General features: G+C 38.1%; 1 protein-coding gene across 1 annotated transcript; it reads left to right on the top strand.

Moving 5' to 3' along the window:
* Window positions 1-847: 847 nt before the first annotated feature.
* Window positions 848-23,464, top strand: LOC121386697. The gene is made up of 9 exons (XM_041517692.1): window positions 848-1,131; window positions 4,639-4,847; window positions 6,869-7,151; window positions 11,195-11,347; window positions 15,604-15,781; window positions 17,810-18,000; window positions 19,898-20,161; window positions 21,772-21,886; window positions 23,107-23,464. The coding sequence occupies exons 2-9, from the start codon at window positions 4,702-4,704 to the stop codon at window positions 23,184-23,186; spliced, it is 1,410 nt and encodes a 469-aa protein (XP_041373626.1). The 5' UTR covers window positions 848-1,131; window positions 4,639-4,701; the 3' UTR covers window positions 23,187-23,464.
* The last annotated feature ends 3,236 nt before the right edge of the window (window positions 23,465-26,700 follow it).

Raw genomic sequence — 26,700 nt, forward strand, 5'->3', positions numbered from 1 at the left:
TATGAGTGCGAAATTAACAAAGACAACGGAAATAAACAAACGAAACAGCAATTAAGTATTCATTGATGCGAACAACTATTTGGTGGTATTTTTTTTCTCACAAATTTACATCAAGATTTACTTGCGTGTACTCGTATTGTTTAATGTCTGCAACAATGTCTTTTGACACGTGCAACAGTCTCGGCTGACTGTCAAGCGTGACCTATATGCAAACTGAGAACAGCCAACGAACGTTTTCCAAACGTTTGAGAACTATGTGATTGGTTCCCGACGTGGACATTGGGTTTAACGTGAAGCGCATAAACCAGTTTAGCGGACGTTTTTGTTTTGCTCGGTCTAGCTGAACTCGGCCCTAGCCTACTTGTCTTTGACCCTGAACTAGCATGTGTATTGAAACTGACATGCAATTTCGGTCCGTTTTTATGACTTTGGCTCAAAGACTTTACAGAGTTAAAATAACACGCTACAGATTTTTCAGACTTTTCTTGCATACATGTTGCCGTTAAAATTAATAACTGTGATTGTTAAAATAAGCAAACATTGATATGCTGAATTCTTGATGACACCGCTTCTCGTTACCAGTCGCGAGATCCCGGTTAATATTTGGTATTATTATTATATGTTAGGTGTCGGATAGATTATGTAATCGATTGTTCACATCGGAAGATAGAAAATGGCTTAGCCAATTTTTTTAGCTCAGAACTGGATGGTTCTTGGTGTAGTTTGTGGCCTTTCACGTGTCTTGTGCCTTTTGCTAATAGCCACCATTCTTTAACGTATTTGTCTGCATTGACAGTTGGCCCCGTTACAATATTATATGGGAATGTTTCAGTGCAACCATCTCCATGAAAATTTCCAATGTCATCTGTGAGTTAAATGTTTGATTAAGAAACAAAAAGTGATAACGAATCTGTTTTTGTGAACAATTTACAACACTATTTACAGGTGCAAGTGGAGACCGCACCTTGTAACAGGGGCCATGCATTCTGTATATGTGGTCTCGTAGTCAGAGCTGGCAGGACTGTGTTCGCTATTGGACTGTGTCATGGGCAGGGAATAATAGATTTCCTGTTTTGTGATGATGAAGACGATGTTTTGGATGTCAGGAGAAGATCTCCAACACAATACGAGGTAATACAATTAAATAATTACCAGCATCTTATTAATCCCAGTTTGCTGTTTATCACATCTTATTAATCCCAGTTTGCTGTTTGTCACATCTTATTAATCCCAGTTTGCTGTTTGTCACATCTTATTAATCCCAGTTTGCTGTATGTCACATCTTATTAATCCCAGTTTGTTGGTTGTCACATCTTATTAGTCCCAGTTTGCTTGTTTGTCACATCTTATTAATCCCACTTTGCCTGTTTGTCACATGTTATTAATCCCAGTTTGCTCTGTCACATCTTATTAATCCCAGTTTGTTGGTTGTCACATCTTATTAGTCCCAGTTTGCTTGTTTGTCACATCTTATTAATCTCAGTTTGCTCTATGTCACATCTTATTAATCCCAGTTTGTTGGCTGTCACATCTTATTAGTCCCAGTTTGCTTGTTTGTCACACCTTATTAATCCCACTTTTGTCACGTCTTATTAATACCAGTTTGTTGCTTGTCACATCTTATTAATCCCAATTTGCTTGTTTGTCACATCTTATTAATTCCAGTTTGCTTGTTTGTCACATCTTATTAATCCCACTTTGCCTGTTTGTCACATCTTATTAATCCCAGTTTGTTGTTTGCCACATCTTATTAATCCCACTTTGCCTTTTTGTCACATCTTATTAATCCCAGTTTGTTGTTTGCCACATCTTATTAATCCCACTTTGCCTGTTTGTCACATCTTATTAATCCCACTTTGCCTGTTTGTCACATCTTATTAGTCCCAGTTTGTTGTTTGTCACATCTTATTAATCCCACTTTGCCTGTTTGTCACATCTTATTAATCCCAGTTTGTTGTTTGTCACATCTTATTAATCCCACTTTGCCTGTTTGTCACATATTATTAATCCCACTTTGCTTTTTGTCACATCTTATTAGTCCCAGTTTGCTGTTTGTCACATCTTATTAATCCCAGTTTGTTGTTTGCTGTTTGTCACATCTTATTAGTCCCAGTTTGCTGTTTGTCACATCTTATTAGTCCCAGTTTGTTGTTTGTCACATCTTATTAGTCCCAGTGTCACATCTTATTAATCCCACTTTGCTGTTCGTCACATCTTATTAATCCCACTTTGCCTGGTTGTCACATCTTATTAATCCCAGTTTACTGTATGTCACATCTTATTAATCCCACTTTGCCTGTTTGTCACATCTTATTAGTCCCAGTTTGCTGTTTGTCACATCTTATTAATCCCAGTTTGCTGTTTATCACATCTTATTAATCCCAGTTTACTGTTTGTCACATCTTATTAATCCCAGTTTGCCTGTTTGTCACATCTTATTAGTCCCAGTTTGTTTGTCACATCTTATTAATCCCAGTTTGCTGTTTGTCACATCTTATTAGTCCCAGTTTGTTGTTTGTCACATCTTATTAGTCCCAGTTTGTTGTTTGTCACATCTTATTAATCACACTTTGCCTGTTTGTCACATCTTATTAATCACACTTTGCCTGTTTGTCACATCTTATTAATCCCACTTTGCCTGTTTGTCACATCTTATTAATCCCAGTTTGTTGTTTGCCACATCTTATTAATCCCACTTTGCCTGTTTGCCACATCTTATTAATCCCACTTTGCCTGTTTGTCACATCTTATTAATCCCAGTTTGCTGTTTGCCACATCTTATTAATCCCACTTTGCCTGTTTGCCACATCTTATTAATCCCACTTTGCTGTTTGCCACATCTTATTAATCCCACTTTGCCTGTTTGTCACATCTTATTAATCCCAGTTTGCTGTTTGTCACATCTTATTAATCCCACTTTGCTGTTTGCCACATCTTATTAATCCCACTTTGCTGTTTGTCACATCTTATTAATCCCACTTTGCTGTCTATCACATCTTATTAATCCCACTTTGCTGTTTGTCACATCTTATTAATCCCAGTTTGTTGTTTGTTACATCTTATTATAAGCCATCTTTTCGGATATTTTGCTTTATAATAATGTGAAAGTGTGTAAATATAAAAGTTTGCCCCTCACACTTTTTAGCACCTTCTTACGCCACTAAGTGGAAAAGCTATTATTTCTGTTATTTCAGCCATAATGTACGATGACCTAGAGGTCAAATGAGCGATTTTGTAATGTCGCTATGCGTGTGACATCACATGAATGACGTCAAAAGTCATATCCTGCTACGTACTTATAGGATATTACCCGAGCTTCCACTTGTGTCGTGTTTATGTCCCGAGTGAAATAATTATTTCACTCGGGACATAAACATGATACGAAATGGTAACGAGTTTAATATCCTATTTATTACCCATAATCGATCTTAATTTATATCAGTCATCTCTTTTAGTTGACGTTCCTGTAAGGTTGTAGTGCGCTAATCGACGACATCATCGCGTGACGTCAAAAGTGTTACGTCCCACTTGACATGTTTATGTCCCGAGTGAAATAATTATGAGTTTAATATCCTATTTATTACCCATAATCGATCTTAATTTATATCAGTCATCTCTTTTTGATGACGTTCTTGTAAGGTTGTAGTGCGCTAATCGACGACATCATCGCGTGACGTCAAAAGTGTTACGTCCCACTTGACATGTTTATGTCCCGAGTGAAATAATTACGAGTTTAATATCCTATTTATTACCCATAATCGATCTTAATTTATATCAGTCATCTTTTTTTGATGACGTTCCTGTAAGGTTGTAGTGCGCTAATCGATGACATCATCGCGTGACGTCAAAAGTGTTATGTCCCGAGTGAAATAATTACGAGTTTAATATCCTATTTATTACCTATAATCAATCTTAATTTATATCAGTCATCTCTTTTTGATGACGTTCCTGTAAGGTTGTAGTGCGCTAATCGACGACATCATCGCGTGACGTCAAAAGTGTTACGTCCCACTTGACATTCTAGTGGGATGTATCACTTTGATATGTACTAAAATATTTTTAACCATATGGGTAATAATATACCATATGACTTTGCTTTATCTGATTTCTGAACGGGGGGGGGGGGGTGGGGGGGGGGGGGTGGGGGGGGGGGGGGGGGGGGGGGGGGGGTGGGGGGGGGTTTCCAAATATGATGACTGATCTCTCCTTTTACACAGAAGAGTTAATATAATCATGTTTTCCCTTAAAGGCGTCATCAAAGTGTTACGTCCCACTTGACATTCTAGTGGGACGTATCACTGATATGTACCAAGATATTTTTAACCATATGAGTAATAATATACCATATGACTTTGTTTTATCTGTCATCATATTCTGTTAACAGAAACAGTGGTTGTAGGATAAATGAATGTAACAAACCAAAACCTGCAGATGCAGGATTTCTGAACGGGGAGTGGGGGTGGGTCCAAATGTGATGACTGATCTCTCCTTTTACATAGAACAGTTAATATAATCATGTTTTCCCTTAAAGGTTATGTTTGGTTTTCAAAAGGGGGAAGGGGTCTGGAAGCCCCTCGGATCCGCTACTGTTTCTAATTACGTAATTGTTATCTGACAGTGTCATATCTTTCTTTACAGATACTATTTCCATCTGGCACAATTGTAAAAGCGAATATATTGCATGTTTATGGAAGCTATTTTATGAATGCCTACGTTGTTCCTTCCGTCCACGATGTTGACAAGAGTAGAGGACTTTGTGGCAAACTGTCCGACACACAGACAGATGACTTTGTAAAGAGAGATGGTACACAGTCTGGTCCAGGTAGAGAATTCTCGGAATCGTGGAGGTATCACTTTTTATACTGTTACAGATCTAGAATGTGGTCAATAAGCAGTTTAATCAATTGCTGTATATTAATCAGGGCTTGTCGAATTTTTATAACATTTACTAGACATGGGATCAGTTATTTTAAAACATTTACTAGCCACAATTAAAAATTCACTAGCCCTACTTTATTTTAAGTTAATAAACTTTTAGTAAATAATAGTAATAATCAGACATGTCACCAGGGAGATATGGAGCTTAAAAACACTAACATTGGGCGATTGGGGTGGGGAAAGGATATTCATATTTACAAAATAGACTTAACTGCAACATTTGACCAAAACAGATTCACTAGCCGATGGGCATGGCAATAGTAGTTATTTACTAGCCCAACATTGAATATCACTAGCCATGGGAGTGGGGCTACCATAATCTAGAAACCCTGTCTGGCATGGCAATAGTAGTTACTTACTAGCCCAACATTGAATATCACTAGCCATGGGAGTTGGGCTACCATAATCTAGAAACCCTGAATAATACAAACTGTTACATTAGTTTTGAACCGATTTCGTAAAGAGAGATGGTACAGTCTGGTCCAGGTAGTGAATTTTCGGAATCGTGGAGGTATCACTGTTATACTATTACAAGTATTTTCCCTAGCTTATTTTAACGTGGCGCTCAACCATGCCATTTTGCCTTAATCAGCGCAATGGGTTTTTTCCCGTTCCAACCAGTGCACCACAATTGGTCAAAGGCCGTGGTATGTGCTTTCCTGTCTGTGGGAAAATGCATAAAAAAGATCCCTTGCTAGTAATGGAAAAATGTTGCGGGTTTCCTCTGATGACTTCGTCACAATTACCAAATGTTTGACATCCAATAGCCGATGTTTAATTAATACACCTCGATGGCAAAATTATTTGGAGAATGTGGTATTTTATCTCGTTTTATCGGTATTCATTTTGTTTACATAAAATATGTGCTAAATTAATGTGTGTTTGAGGTATGAAACAAAAACAACTGTTTTAATGATTGGGATTCGCATGCATATAGATATATATTTAATATAACAATAATGTGTATGAAAATAGCCAAATTCTCAATATGTGTCATTTTAGTTGCATTTGGGGAGCGGTGTAACGTAGCTCAGTGGTAAAGCGTTTGCTTGATGCACGGTCAGTCTGGGATCAATCCCCATCGGTGGGTCCATTGGGCTATTTCTCGTTCTAACCAGTGCACCACGACTGGTATATCAAAGGCCGTGGTATGTGCTTTCATGTCTGTGGGGTGGTACATGCCATATAAAAGATCCCCTCCTATTGATGGAAAAAAGACTAAATGTTAAAACTACCAATTGTTTGACATATATCCAATAGCCGATAATTATTAAATCATTGTGCTCTACTGGTGTCATTAAACAAAACAAATTTTAACTTTAGCCTCAAGTGAAAGTTTCTTACTACAGTATAATTAAATTTTTTTAACTTCAAGTTTTCTATAATTTAATACATACATGTACATTACATTAAATACAATTCGTAGGACACTAATTAATCAAGTTTTCTATAATTTAATACATACATGTACATTACATTAAATACAATTCGTAGGACACTAATTAATCAAGTTTTCTATAATTTAATACATACATGTATATTACATTAAATACAATTCATAGGACACTAATTAAATAATTAATATTAAAAATATTTGGGGGCGGGACATAGTCCAGTGGTAAAGTGCTAGCTTGATGCTCGGACGGTTTAGGATCGATCCCTGTCAGTGAACCCATTGGGCTATTTCTCATTCCATCCAGTGCACCACGACTGGTGTATCAAAGGCCGTAGTATGTGCTATCCTGTTAATGGGATGGTGCATGTGAAAGATCCTTTGCTACTAATGGAAAAATGTAGGGAGTTTCACCTCTAAGACTATATTTCAACATTACCAAATGTTTGACATCCAATAACCGATGATTATTAAATCAGTGTGCTCTAGTGGCATCGTTAAACAAAAACAAACTTTTAAAATTATGTTTTCTTCTAGGGTTACAGAAAACAACCTTTTTGACAGGCGCACCCATGATGGCTTAACACCTTGGGATTTATCACGGAGTTATTGCAGCTGTCCGGCCTGTGGAAATCCTCCTTGTGGTAAAGTAAAATGTGGACCGACACAGGAGGTAAAATCATGCCAGAGAAACGGACCACCTGAGGGAAATAAAGTTACACCCAACAAGGGAAGATGCACCATCCACGCCAGGAGAAAAAAGCGCTCAGTGGTTGGACCAGATCCAAACTCTCGACGGATGATGTCAGTACATAAACGGGTATGTTTCTAATATTTTAATACGACTGAAAATGTAAGTAAAGATGAGGTGCATCGGTACAACACAATCTAACTTTTGAATAATACCTATCAACCGGCCTTGGTGGCACAGTGGTTAGGCCATCGGACTACAGGCTGGTAGGTACAGGGTTCGCAGCCCGGTACTGGCTCCAACCCAGAGTGAGTTCTTAAGGGCTCAATGGGTAGGTGTAAGCTAGGCCACTATACACCCTCTTCTCTCTCGCTAACCACTAAGGGGCCGTTCAAATATTACGTAATGCTATTTTTGTCAAAATTAGAGACCCACCCTTGTAACGCTAGACCATACACACACCCCAAAAATAATATTACGTAACGCTCGGAAATACCCCCCCCCTCAACACACAGACAAAGCAACATGACAATGTTTATTTATACCCATGTGTACTACGATGACGTCATTAAAGTGACGTATTGCTGTACGATGGAGAAAAACCCCACAGGTTTTCACTTGCGCCATTTTAAAAAATCTGGTGTATTAAAGCATTTCAGCTTACGTCTAAAAACCAACATTATATATTGTTGTAATGGCATGACACATTTAAGAGAAAACAAAATTGTGTTACATAACACTGTTCAATACACCCCCCCCACCCCTTGTAACGCCACATAACGCTTGGACTTACACCCCACCCCCTAAGCGTTACGTAATATTTGAATGGCCCCTAACCAACTAAGAACTAACCCACTGTCCTGGACAGACAGCCCATGCAGATAGCTGAGGTGTGTGCCCAGGACAGCGTGCTTGAACCTTAATTGGGTATAAGCACGAAAATAATTTGAAATTAAATGAACGCATCGCGATCTTTTTCTTAGGTACTGGTATATTCCGTTTATATATTTTGTACATGTGTTAGTCAAATAAAACAGAAACAGTACAGCTTCACTTGTTTGGAATGATTATTAAGTCACACAAAAAGTACACAAAATTAGAGCACTTCATAAATTCTAATAACTGAGAATTTGTCTTTGCAATATATTGTGGTACAAATGTAGGTGTATGACAATTCAGGTTCCTGTATGGCAATATTTAAAGATTGTTATATGAGCTTGTTTGTCGTACTGATTTTACGAAACAAGTGTCTGGATTTTTGTATTGCCTGAGCGAGAACGAGGGTAATACATGAATCCTGGCGCAAGTTTCGTAAAATAAGTACGATTCACACGCGAGTGTAATAATTTCTTTTATTATCCACGTTATCCAAACTATTATTTTTGTGAATAATAAGCTACGACCATGTCAAAATGTTTCAAACATAACTAAACAGACGACGTTATGACGTCATTTTCCGAACGAATCGGGTGGGGCATCGCGCCCACTGGTAAGCATTTACACTGGGGAAGCCGCATGGGTCATACTGGTTATATTTCCCTGAATATCTTGAACTATGTGCATAATGAATTGCAATACGAACATTTTGGAAATACCTATCACTAAACATAAGTACCGATATATTAGTATGTGGGGGCAGGATGTATCCCAGTGGTAAAGTGTTCGCCTGATGCATGGTCAGTCTAGGATCAATCCTCGTCGGTGGACCCATTGGGCGATTTGTTGTTCCAGACAGTGTACCTTGACTGGTATATCAAAGGCTGTGGTATGTACTATCCTGTCTTTAGTATGATGGATATAAAAGATCACTTGCTACTAAAAATGCAGTGGGGTTTCCTCTCTAAGACTAAATGTCGAAATTATCAAATATTTGACATCGAATAGCCAATGATTATTGAATCAGTGTGTACTAGTGGTGTTGTTAAATAAAATAAACTTTAACTTTCATTAATATGTGTGACAAATGGTTACGATATGTGTGACAAATGGTTACGATATGTGTGACAAATGGTTGCGATATGTGTGACAAATGGTTACGATATGTGTGACAAATGGTTACGATATCAGTAGGTAGGAGTAGGTTAGAAAAAAGTTTGTTTTGTTTAATGACACCGCTAGAGCGTATTTATTAATTAATCATTGGCTATTGGATGTCAAACATATGGTCATTTTGACACAGTCTTAGAGAGGAAACAGGCTACATTTTTACATTAGTAAGAAGGGATATGTTTTATGCACCATTCACAGACAGAATAGCACATACCACAGACTTTGATATACCAGTCATGGTGCACTGGCTAGAACGAGAAATAGCCCAATGGGCCCACCAACAGGGATCGATCCTAGACTGACTGCATCAGGCGAGCACTTCACCACTGGGCTACGTCCCACCCTCGAGAGGGGAGAAAACACACAAAGTTAACGTCCCTTCCTTCCACTTCTTGTGTTGGGTGCAAACTCTGGCTTTGTCAACCTTAATTGGATGTACGTACCTAAAAGCAGTTCTACCTACCTACCTACCTGCCTATACCTACCTTAATTATGGCAAAACATGGGTAAAGATAACAGATTTAATATCTACCCTGCATTTTTACCCATGTTTGGCCATAATTAAGGTAGGTAGGTAGGTACAACCCTCCACATTGCGACCGATTTGGCAGCTAAAATATGTCATACTATCTAGTCCATCTGGCACCTAGGTGGAACAGTTAATGTAGAGGGCTGAGGTAGGTAGGTAGGTATGTGTGTAGGTCGGTAGGTAGGTAGGTAGGTAGGTATGCAGTGGCAGAGGTGAAACATTTCTAAATTTCCATGTGAGTGACCTCGTTAAGACCGTTAGGGTGCACACCTTGTAGGCACGAGATGGGTTGCATCCCGTGAAGAAAACCCCTAGTTATAATTTTATTATATATTAGGTTTTCATTTGTAGGTTTTTAGGTATGTCCCAGGTTCGTAACCTCCCCAAAGGGAGGTATAACTAGAGGTATTTACACGAGTAGGTGTGTGTCATACTGATTTTACGAATCGAGTGTCGGGATGTTACTAATATTAACTGCCCCTTATATCAGAGAGAGAGAGAGAGAGAGAGAGTACCCAAAACAAGAGGTGAGAGAGAGAGTCTGAGCATGAGAGGCAGAGGTGAGAGAGAGAGAGAGACTGCGGAGAGAGAGAGAGAGAGAGAGAGGAGAATAAGTAATAATTTGTTTATTATCCATATTATCGATACAATATTTCACATACACAGAGCTAAGACTGAGGAAGCCACATTATGACGTCTCTTCCCAAATTTATTTCATTCGTTGGTCACATGAAATCGTTATGACACACAAATTTCATACTGGTTATGTTTCCCTGTATAAGATTATCTTGAACTATGTGGATAATAATAGACATTATCTCGCCTTCATGTAAAATTCTTTGATCTCATTGGTTGTTTGCCGTTGGACAAATCCCTTATCCCCCTGTGGGCGGAGCCAAATTCTCTTATACCCCGTCTGTAATTTCCAACAGTTTCCAGCCGCCCCAGTTAATGCTAAAGCAATAATTAGATTATAAATAACATTGATAATCAATCAAGTATACATAATTAATTTTATTTTTACTATAAAATACAATATTTCAATACTTTTAAAAGCTGCAACTCGGCCACCTAATTACGGTTGTGGTGTTATTGTATTAATGCGCGATTAGCAACTTTTTTTTTTTTTTTTTTTTTTTTACTACATACATTTCTGATAAAAAAAAGTTGTTTTTTTTTTATTCTATTTTTATTAATATCTGTCGTTCAGACAATTTCGTATTACAGGCAGAACATTTGAAGGCCCAAACTCGTTTATCGATGGAACTATTTTTCGTCACTGGCAAGAGAGGTTTCGTTCAGAGTCCGCGTGGTAGAGGCTCCGTTAATAAATTGTTAACAATTATTGTCTGGCGTTATTTTGATTATTTGGCTATATGGTTTAACATGTCGGCAAGATAAATTCGTTGTAGAAGCATCTCTCGGGGTATATGGCTTTTTATGTACCCTCTGTGTGCTCTTTTACCCCCTCGCCTTCGGCTCGGGGTAAAAGAACACACAGAGGGTACATAAAAAGCCATATACCCCTCGTGATGCTTCTACAACTTATAGTATTTACAATATTGTTTATGTGAATATGTGGATCATTTGGCAGGATACACAGGACTGGTTTAATGGCTGGACAAAGGAAAATGCAACAGAGTTCTGTGAAAACCATTTTCACGCGTCTCTTTCTGCACAGATGTGTCGAGACATTCCGACAGTAAATATAACCAAGAACATTGAATACTGTGTCTTTGACATTTGGGTGAGTTTCTGTTTCTTATTCCGAATGTGTTTTCAAATTTTATTTTTAACATTTTGTATTTACTTATTTAAAAAAAATCCCACTGCCCTCTTCCTAACTTTCCATCTTATTGCTTCCCGATCTTATCTTTCAACTGCTTTTGCTGTTCACCTCCACATCCCAGTCCTTGTCTCTCCAACCACGATAGGTGCCTCTCTCTTGTGGTTATCCATGTCAACCAGTAGTTATTTCTGGCATTGTTAAGAGGCACTTGTAAGCATCTACTATACTCTCCTATACTACCGGCTGTCATAATGTGTTCTGAAATTATGAAATACAAAATGTGTCAATGATTTAATAAACATAAGAAGCAAATGTATTAAAATTTGATCTAAAGTCAAATGCATATAGGCAGAAGAAGTCTGCTTTAAAACAATTCAGGTTTTGCTGTGAAAAAGTATTTAATTCCTTAGTAGTAGGAAGTGGAAGTGAACCCTTCACACTCCAGAATCAACGTCTTGTATGCTTGTGAATAAATGCCAACAATGCTAGCCTCACACTACCAACTGGCAGCACAAAATTGGCCAACTTTCTGCTCTCACGAATTATACGACTGTCCAGTTGCTAGTCTGAGAACTCGATTGTCATCGTGTATCCCATTAGTTGTTAATCTGAGCACACCCATCCTAAGTCGGGGAAATTACTACGCAACTGTCAGGTTGGCCAACTTCGTCAGGCCAGTTGACAGTTTGACCCTAGCATTACTAACGGCACAAAAACCCAACCTTTAATATCTGTTTGAAATATTCTTGTTACTTCCAGTGGAGTGTTGTCTTTTACCTTTATCACCAATATGTTATACCAGCATACAGATTTTATATTTTATAGTTTCTTGTTACTTAGTGTTGTCTTCTACCTTTATCACCAATATGTTATACCAGCATACAGATTTTATATTTTATAGTTTCAATTACTATTGCTAGTTAACAGTCTGAAACTAGCATTACTAATGGCACAAAAACCGAACCTTTACTATCTGTTTGAAATATTCTTGTTACTTCCAGTGGAGTGTTGTCTGTTACCTTTATCACAAATATGTTATATCAGCATACAGATTTTATATTTTATGGTTTCAATTACTATTAAAGGGACAGACCCTAGTTTCAGTACATGAAAATGCAGACTAAGTTTAGTTAATCTACAAACCCACTAAAAATAGACTAAAACTCGACTGTTACTTCTCAGAAGAATGTACATTTTAAAAAATATGAGAAATGCATTTTGTGATATTAAAAACACCAGGATGACAAAAACCACTTCAAATATACTGAAATGCATTTTGTGATATTAAAAACTCCAGAATGACAAAAACCACTTCAAATATACAGAAATGCATAATCTAAACACTAAACTCTAAGTAAAGTATGATTTTATTTATCAAAAAGGGCTCTATAATAGTCAAAAATATGCATTAGTGTTTAAAAACTAGAGTATGTCCCTTTAAAGAGGATGAATATTCATAGTGTTTTGTGTTTAGACGCCCATCTTTGATTGGTCGTAGGGACGGGACGTAGCCCAGTGATAAAGAGGATGAATATTCATAGTGTTTTGTGTTTAGACGCCCATCTTTGATTGGTCGTAGGGACGGGACGTAGCCTGGTGATAAAGAGGATGAATATTCATAGTGTTTTGTGTTTAGACGCCCATCTTTGATTGGTCGTAGGGACGGGACGTAGCCTGGTGATAAAGAGGATGAATATTCATAGTGTTTTGTGTTTAGACGCCCATCTTTGATTGGTCGTAGGGACGGGACGTAGCCTGGTGATAAAGAGGATGAATATTCATAGTGTTTTGTGTTTAGACGCCCATCTTTGATTGGTCGTAGGGACGGGACGTAGCCTGGTGATAAAGAGGATGAATATTCATAGTGTTTTGTGTTTAGACGCCCATCTTTGATTGGTCGTAGGGACGGGACGTAGCCTGGTGATAAAGAGGATGAATATTCATAGTGTTTTGTGTTTAGACGCCCATCTTTGATTGGTCGTAGGGACGGGACGTAGCCTGGTGATAAAGAGGATGAATATTCATAGTGTTTTGTGTTTAGACGCCCATCTTTGATTGGTCGTAGGGACGGGACGTAGCCCAGTGATAAAACGCTCGCTTGATGTGCGGTCGGTTTGGGATCAATCCCCGTCAGTGGGCCCATTGGGCTATTTCTCGCTCCAGCTAGTGCACCACGACTGGTATATCAAAGGCCATCGTATGTGCCATCGTGTCTGTGGGATGGTGCAGATAAAAGATCCCTTGCTACTAATGGAATAAATGTAGCGGGTTTCCTCTGTAAGACTGTCAAATTTACCAAATGTTTGACACGCAATAGCCAATGATTAATAAATCAATGTGCTCCAGTGGTGTCGTTCAACCAAATAAACTTTAACTTTGATGGATCGTATTTTAGTATGGTTTTGCGTGTCCATCCATCCGTTAACTTTTAGTTTCCGGAGAATCGTATCTTTCTAGGGCTCGAACTTAAGAATTTATCTCCTACGGCAATTGTTTTTAATAATTGCAATGGGTGAAACAGTCCACCGATGGCGATTTTGAGCCTGCCTATTGCAATTTTTTTTTTTAAAGTGACATTTCAGCAAATAAACCTGATTGAAATTCTATCTTGTTTTATGTAGACATCTTTTAAATGTGCAAATGTTAAATATTGGCAGATAATGTACACCAGGTGTATACATTTCGCCATTGTTGAGGAGTTTTACCGACGGCATAAAAGTGCTATTGGTGATGCTCTCTACCTATGGCAATTTATATCTCAATGACGGCAATTGCCGTCGGTGCCGCTGTTAAGTTTGAGCCCTGAAGTCTTTCTTAGCAACTCATATAGGATCATCAACGCTTGCTTGCAATTACAGCTGGGGATGGTGGTGTGTCCCACAACATGACTGACTAGGTCACCTCGACCTACCTTTTACACACTAATGCACATTAAAGGAAATCATTGTCCGGGTCATATTTTCCTTTTCAATTCATACATACGATCACCAAAACGTCTATGCAAGTACAACTTGTTATAGGGTCTACATGTAACAGAAAAATCAACTTCCACTGAGGGGATTCGAACCACGGACCTTCAGTACGATAGAGTCCAGTGCTCTACCAACTGAGCTAATATGGAAATTCCCACTAGCTACTGCCAGTAGGAGCACTTTATACCAACACTACTACATACACGTGTAGCACCATTGTGTAATGTTGTTGGGTTTTTTTGGGGTTGGGTTTTTTTTTTTTTTGGGGGGGGGGGTGTTTTGGGGGGGTTTTCATTGATACAGAATTGATGTTTGTTTTACCATTGTGTAACTTGACTAACGTTATAACATTTGCTAATTGTTATAACAGTTACATTGGCAAAGTTGACATCAAACTTCATAATATTTGTGTATGTTTGTCACGAACTGGAGCAACAACAAGGCTAAGTGATGTTCAAATAATTTAATTACAAAATATATACAAATGAATATCACACATCACACAACATACCACACCATCACACAACATACCCGCTATAATACACCAAAACTAAACCCATCCCCAAAATACATGTATACAAAAATGTCTCGATGAACTAAAATACACCCCAGTCCATCTAGGGAAAAGTCTCAGCGCTGCAAAATACACATCTGAACGCTTCTGTCTCCAACATTCATTTATAATAGTATCAATAGTCACTAGTCACGCTCGTTCCAATAGTTACGCCTGTTCTACTGTTCAGATACAACAGTAAACCGCTACACTGGAACTTACTATGGCCATCTCAAGTCACTGACGATCACACTGGGTTGTCCACGTCGACTAACCACACGAGATATCGCCACAGACAACACCGGATTAGGAAGACTGGTCCCTGGTCTGAATCCTCTCCGGGACAGCCAATCCAATGTTCACCACAGAGAAACAACTTCTTTCTCCACATTTCTGGCACAACCGTGCACACTGCAAACTTCGATTGACTGCCCAGATCCAAGCACACACAAACTATTTTATTCACACACTCACACTTGCTGCACCTGCATTCCCTGACACTTTGCAACATACACTCTCGCTCAGCCCGACTCAAAGCTATCGTTATAGCAACCTGGTCACACTGAAAACTTTATGGTACAACTGTCAAAACACATATTCAAAACTTTCACACATAATTCCATACCGTATAATTGAAGCTATACGTAAAATAACACCCACATAACCTTGGATCTTGACAATGTTTAAAGGAATCTGGCGGCACAGAATTCTTTGATGCTGCAATGGACAACATGCAGACTGGCTGTATGCAGGAAGTGGTGATGAACAGTTCATTCCACGAGGAGACCGGGGGAGAATCAGTGATAGACAAAGTCTTCAAGGTCGCGTGTCCAAACGGCTGTAGTAGGAAAGGAGACTGTGTCAATGGTTTGTTTTTACATCTATGGTACTGGGCCCATACATATTTTGAAATCCATCTTAGTGCTACGAAATCGGAAATCGTAAAATCATCGTAGGTTGTGACATCACTACAGCACACGCCATGGTGATGTCATAGTTTACAATTGTTTTACAATTTCACTGGGTTAGGGTTAGGGTCTGACTATCGATATAAAAATAAATAATTTATTACTCACATGGTTCAACATAACCGGGTAAATAATAATCATAGGAAGCACACGTTTAATAACAAGTACGTGTAATGATGTAATTTGGGGAAGCGACGTCATAAAATGATGTTGCTTCCACAACCCTAGCCTAGACTGGACGTGAAATGTGACATCATTTCGTCCTCTTCTTCTAGTTGTGGTTGAAACATTTTGAGAATGCCCTTGTTATTCATAACAAAAATTACAATAATAATATGGATAATAAAGAAATTATTACACATGTGTGTGTCATAATGATTTTACGAAACGAGTGTCAGGATTCATGTATTACCATCGCTCTCGCTCGGGTAATACAAAAATCCTGACACTTGTTTGGTAAAATCAGTACGACACACAAGCTTGTATAATAATCTCTATGTATATTACCAGTCTGCATGAACATTGTAGGGTTTTTTTGTAAATAATTTCAGTTTGGTTTGACATACTAACAAAAGTTTTGAAAATAACAAAAACAATTTTTCATCATCATTTGGTCATTTAGAGGCGGGATGTAGCCCAGTAGTAAAGCGCTCGCTTGATGCACGGTTGGTTTGGGATTTATCCATGTCGGTGGGCCCATTGGGCCATTTCTCATTCCAGCCAGTGCACCACGACTGGTATATCTAAGGTTGTGGTACAATATATCAAATATGTATATATATCAAAGGCTGTGGTATGTGCTGTCCTGTCTGTGGGAAGTGCATGTAAAAGATCTATTGCTACTAATGGAAAAATGTAGCGGGTTTCCTCTCTAATTAAGATTATATGTCAAAATTACCAACTGTTTGCCATCCAATAGCCAATGATTAATAAATCAAGCAAGTCAAGTAATTCTACAAACAGGATAGCACACACCATGGCATTTTAATGGTAAATTAAGGATGGTGTGAAATATTCTAGTTTTATTATCCACATAGTTGAAGATATACAGGGAAATATAACTAGTATGACACGTGACAGGGAAATATAACTAATATGGCACACATGACAGGGAAATATAACTAGTATGATACACGTGACAGGGAAATATAACTAGTATGACACACGTGACAGGGAAATATAACTAGTATATGGCACACGTGACATCCTCAGTCTTAGCTCTGCATATGAAATAAAGTAATGGTTTGCCAAAATGACGTAATTTCATCTTCGTCATCTTCTAGTTACGTTTGAAACGTTTTGACACTGTTCCTGTTATTCATATAAAATTATTTTATGGATAATAAAACAATTATTACACTCGCGTAGAAATCGTATGCACAGATTTATTTATAATATCTGTATAGAGAATACTACATGAGTGGCCGTTAGAAACCATTTATCTTACGAGTTGTTGTAAAATGTATCTAACAAGTGAAAGCAAGTTTGATACGTTTTCAAAGAACGAGTTGTAAAATAACAAACACGAATGTATTATTCTATTTCTTACATATCCTCAGAAACCAGGTTTTAAGAAAATGTTAACATCTTTTTCAACTAAATGTTATTTACAGCCCTTGTACTTATGCGTCACAGACAAATGATTGTCAGGTTAACTACATGTCACAGTGTAATCGATTTCAGTCGTGCTGTTTTTTCATTGGATATATGACATTGGTGACCTGGTCATCACCTAGGAGCAGCCAGTCGTATGTTTTGAAATTGTTAACACACATACATGTGTAAACAAGTATGTTATTAAAAATAACAAATTATGTTTTTCTCACCAACGGGTGTGTAAGAAGTATTTTTGATAGAGTTAGTTCTGTTAGTATAAATGTGAGTGTGACGATAATGTTATCATATTGTGGTTTGTCTAATTTAACAGGTGTATGTAGATGCCATACAAACTACACAGGCTCTGACTGTTCCATTGACAGCAATTCTCCTCCATCATTAACGGAGGTTGACTTCGAAGGTCTGTGTGACGTCAACGACGACTTGTGCATGGCTGTGTCTGTTTTTGGAGGCATGTTCGTCGACAGTTCCAGCACCACCTGCAAGTTTAGAGACATTGATGTAAGTAAAAAGTACCTGTTTAAAATCTTCATCAGCTGTAGTAAATAACCATGGATGTCAACCTACGAGGCATGTTTGTAGTTCCAGCATCACATACAGGTTGAGAGACATTGATGTAAGTAAACAGAACCTGTTTAAAATCTTCATCAGCTGTAGTAAATAACCATGGATGTCAACCTACGAGGCATGGACGTAGTTCCAGCATCACATACAGATTGAGAGACATTGATGTAAGTAAAAAGAACCTGTTTAAAATCTTCATCAGCTGTAGTAAATAACCATGGATGTCAACCTACGAGGCATGTTTGTAGTTCCAGCATCACATACAGGTTGAGAGACATTGATGTAAGTAAACAGAACCTGTTTAAAATCTTCATCAGCTGTAGTAAATAACCATGGATGTCAACCTACGAGGCATGGACGTAGTTCCAGCATCACATACAGATTGAGAGACATTGATGTAAGTAAAAAGAACCTGTTTAAAATCTTCATCAGCTGTAGTAAATAACCATAGATTTCAACCTATGAGGCATGTTCGTAGTTCCAACATCACATCCAGTGTTGGAGAAAATCCTTAAATTTGGTCAAAAACAACAGAGATATTCAGTCAAAATTATCTGGCCTGAAACCTTTTCACAATGTTTTTCCATCATTTTACCCATAATTATATTAGTGGTAGTCCATGTAAAAAAAAAGGATAGTGATTCATTTGCAACCTTATATAGGTGTTTGGTAATAATGCTAATATGAATAAATGTTGATATCCAGATTCGGGCATTTTCGTTTCATTCGGGCAGTTTCAATTAAAGGACCTCCCATAGGGGTTCGGGCTCTCATTTTTATAGGGAGTCGGGGGGGGGGGGGGGGGGGGGGGGCAGACGGGCTTTTGCCCGAATTAAACGAAAATGCCCGAATGTGGGGGAAAAAATCAGTTAATCATATTAGCATTACTACCAAACAGCTATATAGGGTTGCAAATGAATTACTACGCATTTTTACATGAAACTAATTTTGAGGGTCGAATGATGGAAATAAATGATAAAAGGTCTCGAATTAACACATTTTGCCCGAATATCTGTATCATTTTTGCCCGAATTTTCCCGTCATTTTGCCATATGCTTGCCGCCGGTTACATTACAGGGCTATAAGACATGGAGGGAAAACAAAAGTCGAATGTGTGGAATGCAATACCAGTACAATGGCATGAATTTGCATCCATGTTCAGTGCTGGAATTAAGATGCATAAATTATAATGTTATTTTACTTTATTCCCTAGTCTCGTTATCATCTGGTACTCGAGGGTCAAACCTCGACCCGGATCAGAGTACGCAAGTGTAATATTTTGGACTCATTGAGGCCATATTTGCTTCCTTTTGGACAAAAGTATTTATTAAACAACTGTCTGGTTGAGTTTATTTTTGCTTATTATTTTCCTACCTGTCCATCTTCATTCTAATGCTTTTCAGGAATTCTTTTTCGCAATGCCTCACAATATTGAATTAAAATGTTGTGTATTTATCATATTTATCTATCGTGTACTATTGCATATCAAGATGGACTTTCATTCTGATTTATGTATAGGGGAATGTCCGAGTAACTCAATTCCTGAAAAATAATGGAGATGATTCCCCTACTTAAAATACACCACTAAATAATAACTTTATGTGAATATATGTTAGTATTGAGTTTAACACCAATGAATTTGGTGGGTTAATTAAGTAGGGTTTCATCTCTCCATTACTGAAAAATAATGGAGTGTTGAGACAATACTGTGACATCACAGGTGTATTTTAAGGCCCTTGAACTCAGGAGTTAGGAAAATCAGTTGAGCCCTGCAGTAGGGGACATTTATTGTTTTAGCAGTACGGTCAAAATATAGTTGTTGTTATTATTTCAGGAGAATGGAAATATTGTGGACAGTTTTGCCGAGCGTGTTCTTGCTGCACAATTTGAAAGCCTGTTCGAAGTTGCCTGTCCCATACCAGTGCACAGATCGAAGCGGTCGGTGCTGGGAGCTACAGCTGAAGAGAAACCCCGCGCTTACTATGTGTCGGTGTCCAACAACGGGGTTGCGTACAGTGAGGAGAAGATTATCGTCATCTACAACTCAACCTGTCAGACGTGTACCCTCTCTGGCACATCTGTCAGTTGCGTCATTTCGGTAAGCAGTTTCAGTGGAGAATCCAGGGTGGGGGGATCAGACATGTACATATGTTAATTGCGTCATTTCGGTAAGCAGTTTCAGTGGAGAATCCAGGGTGGGGGGATGGGGGATCAGACATGTACATATGTTAATTGCGTCATTTCGGTAAGCAGTTTCATTAATGAATCCAGGGTGGGGAGTGGGGGGTGGGGGATCAGACATGTACATATGTTAATTGCGTCATTTCGGTAAGCAGTTTTAGTGGAGAATCCAGGGTGGGGGGGATTGGGATTCAGACATGTACATATGTTAATTGCGTCATTTCGGTAAGCAGTTTCATTAATGAATCAAGAGTGGGGGGTGGAGGATCAGACATGTACATATGTTAATTGTGTCATTTCGGTAAGCAGTTTCAGTGGAGAATCCAGGGTGGGGGCGATGGGGGATCAGACATGTACATATGTTAATTGCGTCATTTCGGTAAGCAGTTTCAGTGGAGAATCCAGGGTGGGGGGTGGGGGATCAGACATGTACATATGTTAATTGCGTCATTTCGGTAAGCAGTTTCAGTGGAGAATCCAGGGTGGGGGATCAGACATGTACATATATTAATTGCGTCATTTCGGTAAGCATTTTCATTAATGAATCCAGAGTGGGGGGTGGGGGAGATCAAACATGCACATATGTTAATTGCGTCATTTCAGTAAGCAGTTTCATTAATGAATCCAGAGTGTGGAGTGGGGGGTTAGACATGTACATATGTTAATTGAGTCATTTCGGTAAGCAGTTTCATCAATGAATCCGGAGTGGGGGGTGGGGTATCAGACACGTACATATGTTAATTGCGTCATTTCGGTAAGCAGTTTCATTAACGGATCCATGGAGGGGATGGGTGGGGGTGGGGTCACACGTGTACACTGTCTGGCACGTTTGTCAATTTTGTCATTTTGGTAAGTACTAGCTGTACCTTCATGGTTTCTGTCAGAAGGTATGCAGCAGGCTTCTGAAAATTATGACAGCAATATATAGTTTCGTTTGTGCGTCGCTCGTGTAAATGTAGTTTGCGTAACCCAGGGTATGCATGGTAAAATTACGTACCCAAAAATCTTGGAAATTAATGGGGACATATTTTAGTATGTACTAGTTGTACCTTCAGGTGTCTGCCAGAGGGTATGCATGGTAAAATTACGTACCCGAAAGTCTTGGAAATTAATTGATACACATTTTAGTAAGCTGGATAAAATTATGTACCCTACAATCTTGGAAATTAATGGATACATATTTCAGTATATGTACTAGCTGTATCTTCACTATTTCTGCCAGAAGATCCAATTAAAGTTCAAGCACGCTGTCCTGGACACACCACAGCTATCTGGGCTATCTGTCCAGGACAGTGTGTTAGTTGTTAGTAGTCGGTGGTTAGTAAAAGAGAAGAGGACCGGTGTAGTGGTCTTACAGACTTACACCTACCCATAGAGTCATTAAAACTCGCTCTGGGTGGGAGCCAGTACCAGGTTGTGAACCCTGTACCTACCAGCCTTATACATGTATGTATGATGGCTTAACCACGACACTGCCGAGGCCGGTAAAACAGTGATAAATCAGTGCTTTGATTATTGTCTTTGCAGGAGGATTATTGCACGCTAGGTACTATGTGCATTCCAAAGGGTGGCAGGTATCCATACGAGGCTTGTCTGGTGTGTGACATTAACGGGAAGACAAAAACTTGGCAGGACGATCCTAGTAAGTTTCCAGTCCAGAGGGACGTAGTTAGTGTGGTTCTAACTCCAATAATATGTGTTGGCAATACTAGTGTTTTTCATTTAAAATTCGAAGGAATGTAGGAAGTCTGCTTCTTTCTACGTCCGAATATTTTTGCATACCCTATATTATATCCTATAACTTGTGGCATCATATGTTTCAACCGTTTCTCAACCGAAAGAGTGCAACAAATGGATAAACAAACCAAAAATATATAACCTACCGTACTCACTAAATCCCGATTGAAGCAATTTTTTTATGTTTTTGTTGAAATATGTATTTTGTTAATAATGATGCATGTCGGGACTTAGTGAGTGGGATAGGTTATACATTTTTGGTTTGTGTGTCCATTTGTTGCACTATTTCGGCTGAGAAACAGTTGAAACATGGGTACCACAAGTTTTTAATACCAGCTACACATGTATATATAGGGTATGTAAACATATTCGGACGTAGCAAGAAGCAATCTGATTAAAATTAGCTCTACTGGGTCTAGCCAGTAGATCTAACAGCATTGTGTGGACTCGCATGTCCAGGTGACATTTCATCTATAAATAACAATTTAAATATCGACCAATTACACTTCGCCGTTTATACCGTTATTCGGGAGCGTACAAATTCTAAAAATATCGGGCGAGACTATTTATGCAATAGGCAAAGTTGTTGGTCTATTTCAACATTGAAAAAACAGAGGGGAAAGTAGTAATAAACTGGATTGTATACTAGTATAAACAGCTTTTATGGCTATACCATCACGTTTTTTTTTTTTATCGTCTTGAAACGAATTTTATATAAACTTTTATATTGAAATTAGTTTCCGGCATACTTCGTAATTCACCCAAATCATTTCGTATACCCTTGGCATGTGTAGTGATTCATTTGCAACCCTAAATAGCTGCCTGGCAGTAATGCTAATATTAATAAATGTTGTTATCCAGATTTGGGCATTTTCGTTTAATTCGGGCAAAAACCAGCCTGCCCCCCTCCCCCTTTACAAAAATGGGAGCCCATCCGCCTATGCTTCTACAGAGTGAAAAATCCCAAAATACACTGGGTTGGTAAAAGACTGTTTGGTAGGTGCTCATAAAAGACTTTTGGTGCTAATGGAAAAAAATGTAGCAGGTGTATCCAATGGCCGATAATACAAAAAAATAATGTGCTCTAGTGGTGTCGTTAAAACTTTATTTTCGTTCTATTTTCAGCCTGCAGAAGCTGTATGAACACTTCTCTTATGTGGGTCTTGCTGATGTTTCCAGTATTCATCATGCAGTGCATTTTTTGAAATGTCGTTCTTAGTTTTCATCCAAATCGTTAAAAGAAAATCAGCAATGGATTGATGTGTGCGGAAATTGGACAGCATTGCAACATGTCGACAATATTGGATTACATCTGTGACTTAAAACTAAAGTTACTGTGTTTGGTTTAATTGAGACTTCTCTCTTTATACACAGGGCTTCTAGAATTTTAAAAAAATCCACTAGCCATGGGATCAGTGATTTCAAAAATTTACTAGCCAGGATTAAAAATTCACTAGCCCTACTTTACTTTAAGTTAATACAATTTTACTAAATAATAGTAATAAGCAGACATTATGTCACCTAAAGATGGAGATAGAGCTTAAAAACACTAACATTGTGATTGGGAGTGGGTCAGGATATTCATATTTACAAAATAAACTTAATTGCAACATTTGACAAAAAAAATTCACTAGCCGTTGGGCATGGCAGTAGTAGTTATTTACTAACCCGACACTGAATATCACTAGCCATGGGAGTGGGGCTACCATAATCTAGAAGCCCTGTTATACAAGTTCAGGTGTGTGTGCAGGAATTGTAGCGTGGGGGGGGGTGGGGGGGGGGGGGGGGGGGGGGGGGATGGGGGGGGGGGGGGGGGGGGGGGGGGGGGGGGGGGGGGGGGGGGGGGGGGGGGGGGGGGGGGGGGGGGGTTGGGGGGGGGTGGGGGGGGGCGGGGGGGGGGGGGGGGGGGGGGGTTTGGGGGGGGGGGGGGGGGGGGGGGGGGGGGGGGGAGGGGGGGGGGGGGGGGGGGGGGGGGGGGGGGGGGGGGTCTAGACTGTCATGAGTCTCCTACAGAAAATGTTGGGGGGGGGGGGTTGGGGGGTTAGAAAATTTACATGAGCAGGCTGAATTTAGAATTATAGTATCACTGCTTTTTAAAAATTACATTAATCATTTACATTTAAATTGAATTGTACATATTATGATTTTTTTTATCTCTAGCTTAAAGGCATACTGTCACAGATTTAAGCACCTTATTTCTCTAAAAGTGAATAATAAATCAACATTACATTAATTTTCACAGACCAAATCTAGCTATTGCATCACTTTAACTACAGCATGATGGAGTGAAATCAATGTCAACCCTCTCAGCAATGTTAGTTTTTGAATTATGGACCATTGCCATAATTCAGTTATTTTTACAAAATATCCTTAATAAATGGAGTATGGTGGTTACGTAGATGGTTGAATAAAGTATATTTAGGGACAAATCAAATATATTTATATTTAAGTAATACTTTGTTAGACCATGTAATAGGTCAATGGTCTGTGACAATATGCCTTTAACACCATACAATTGATTTTGGTTTTAGTGTGTATGTTTTTGTATTACAAACACTTTACTAAGTTTGACTTTACTTTTATTCACTTAATTTGTGCAAATTTTCTTATATATTTTAGTACCCGGCAGATTTAATACACCTACAAAAAAAAAGAAGGAAAAAAGAAAGAAAAAGGCTTACCATTTGCCAATTGCGAATGTTAGAAAACAATTGGAAAATTTAATTTTAATTTGACAAAATAATTTCAAGTAATAATTGATATTTTGTTAGAAAACAACTAAGTTTCCATAAATTTTTTAAAGTTTAATTTGGTGCAATTTTATGCTCACCCAGAGCTAGACAACAGATTTTTGCCATATTTATATAATTGAAATTTACTTTTTATATATATATATATATGTGCTGTAAATAAAAATAGATACGGTACATGTAGGTTGTGTAAAGTGGTGGTGGTGGGTTGTTTTCTGGTTGGTTTGGTTGGGGTTTTTTTTTTTTTTTTTTTTCATTGTTTTTGTTGTTTGTTTGGTTGTTTTTTTAACTACATATTAATTAAAAAATACATTGGAAAAAAATAATACGGTTGACCCATTTTTAGATGGGCTGGGTTCCTGTAAATGCAAATTTTTAGAAACAACAAGGTCTTTTTATTAAATTAAATATTGAGAGAAATAAGGCCCACTAAATTCGTGATTGAGTGCCTTTAAAACTAAAGTCATTGTGTTTGTTTTAATTCAGACTTTACACAAGCAGGCTGAATTTAGAAATATAGTATCACTGCTTTTTAAAAATTACATTAATCATTTACATTTAAATTGAATTGTACATATTATGATTTTTTTTATCTCTAACTTTACACCATACAATTGGTTTTGGTTTCAGCCATTTTACTTCTATAATGAGTGATTCTATGCTATCAAATACTACAAGAAATGTATTCTTTCGTACAAAGTACGTTTACCTATGTGCTTATATACTGTATTGTTTTTAGTGTCCGGATGTGTGTGTTTTTGTACTGCAAACACTTTACTAAGTTTGACTTTACTTTTATTAACTTTAATTAGTGCAAATTTTCTTATATATTTTAGTACCCGGTAGATTTAATACACCTACAAAAAAAAAAAGAACCAAAAAAAAGGCTTACCATTTGCCAATTGCGAATGTTAGAAAACAATTGGAAAATTTAATTTTAATTTGACAAAATAATTTCAAGTAATAATTGATATTTTGTTAGAAAACAGCTAAGTTTCCACAACAAAATTTAAAGTTTAATTTGGTGCAATTTTATGCTCACCCAGAGCTAGCCAACAGATTTTTGCCTTATTTATACAATTGAAATTTACTTTTTTATATATATATATATATGTGCTGTAAATAAAAATAGATAAGGTACATGTAGGTTGTGTAAAGTGGTGGTGGTGGGTTGTTTTCTGGTTGGTTTGGTTGGGGTTTTTTTTGTTGCTGTTTGTTTTGCATTGTTTTTGTTGTTTGTTTGGTTGTTTTTTCAACAACATATTAATTAAAAAATACATTGGAAAAAAATAATACGGTTGACCCTTTTTTAGATGGGCTGGGTTCCTGTAAACGCAAATTTTTAGAAACAACAAGGTCTTTTTATTAAATTAAATATTTTTTAGACCTAACTGCATTGATTTACAATATCAATACTAATATTGTATGCATATATGTAATAAACCAGTGTTTTTAATTTCTATACATCATTTTTGTTTTAAATTGTTTTACGTCTTCTTTTTGTCCACTTTGTTATATTCATAACGTCAAAGGAGCGGGATTTAGCTCAGTCGGTCGAGTGCTCGCTTGAGGTGCTTGTGTCACAGGATCGAACCACCTCAGTGAATCCATTCAACTGATTGGGGGTTTTCTCGTTCCAGCCAGTGCACCACAACTGGACAAAGGCTGTGGTATGTGCAGTGTTTTATTTAATGGCACACTCAACACATTTTATTTATGGTTATATGGCATCAGACATATGGTTAAGAACCACAGATATTGAGAGAGGAAACCCGCTGTCGCCACTTTATGGGCGACTCTCTTCGATTAGCAGCAAGAGATCTTTTATATGCACCATCCCACAGACTGGGTAGTACATATCACGGCCTTTGGTGTACCAGTTGTGGTGCACTGGCTGGAACAAGTAATCACAACTGGTCAAAGGCTGTAGTATGTGCTATCCTGTCTCTGGTACAGTACATATACAAGA

The sequence above is a fragment of the Gigantopelta aegis genome, chromosome 12, assembly GCF_016097555.1.
Source record: "Gigantopelta aegis isolate Gae_Host chromosome 12, Gae_host_genome, whole genome shotgun sequence".
Taxonomy (NCBI): Eukaryota; Metazoa; Mollusca; class Gastropoda; order Neomphalida; family Peltospiridae; genus Gigantopelta; species Gigantopelta aegis.

Bases quoted from the DNA above. Each gene is read 5' to 3' on its own strand.
- LOC121386697 (XM_041517692.1), top strand. From the start codon at position 4,702: ATGAATGCCTACGTTGTTCCTTCCGTCCACGATGTTGACAAGAGTAGA. The intron at 4,848-6,868 runs GTATCACTTTTT...GTTTTCTTCTAG, and splicing joins GAATTCTCGGAATCGTGGAG to GGTTACAGAAAACAACCTTT. The intron at 21,887-23,106 runs GTAAGTTTCCAG...TTCTATTTTCAG, and splicing joins AACTTGGCAGGACGATCCTA to CCTGCAGAAGCTGTATGAAC.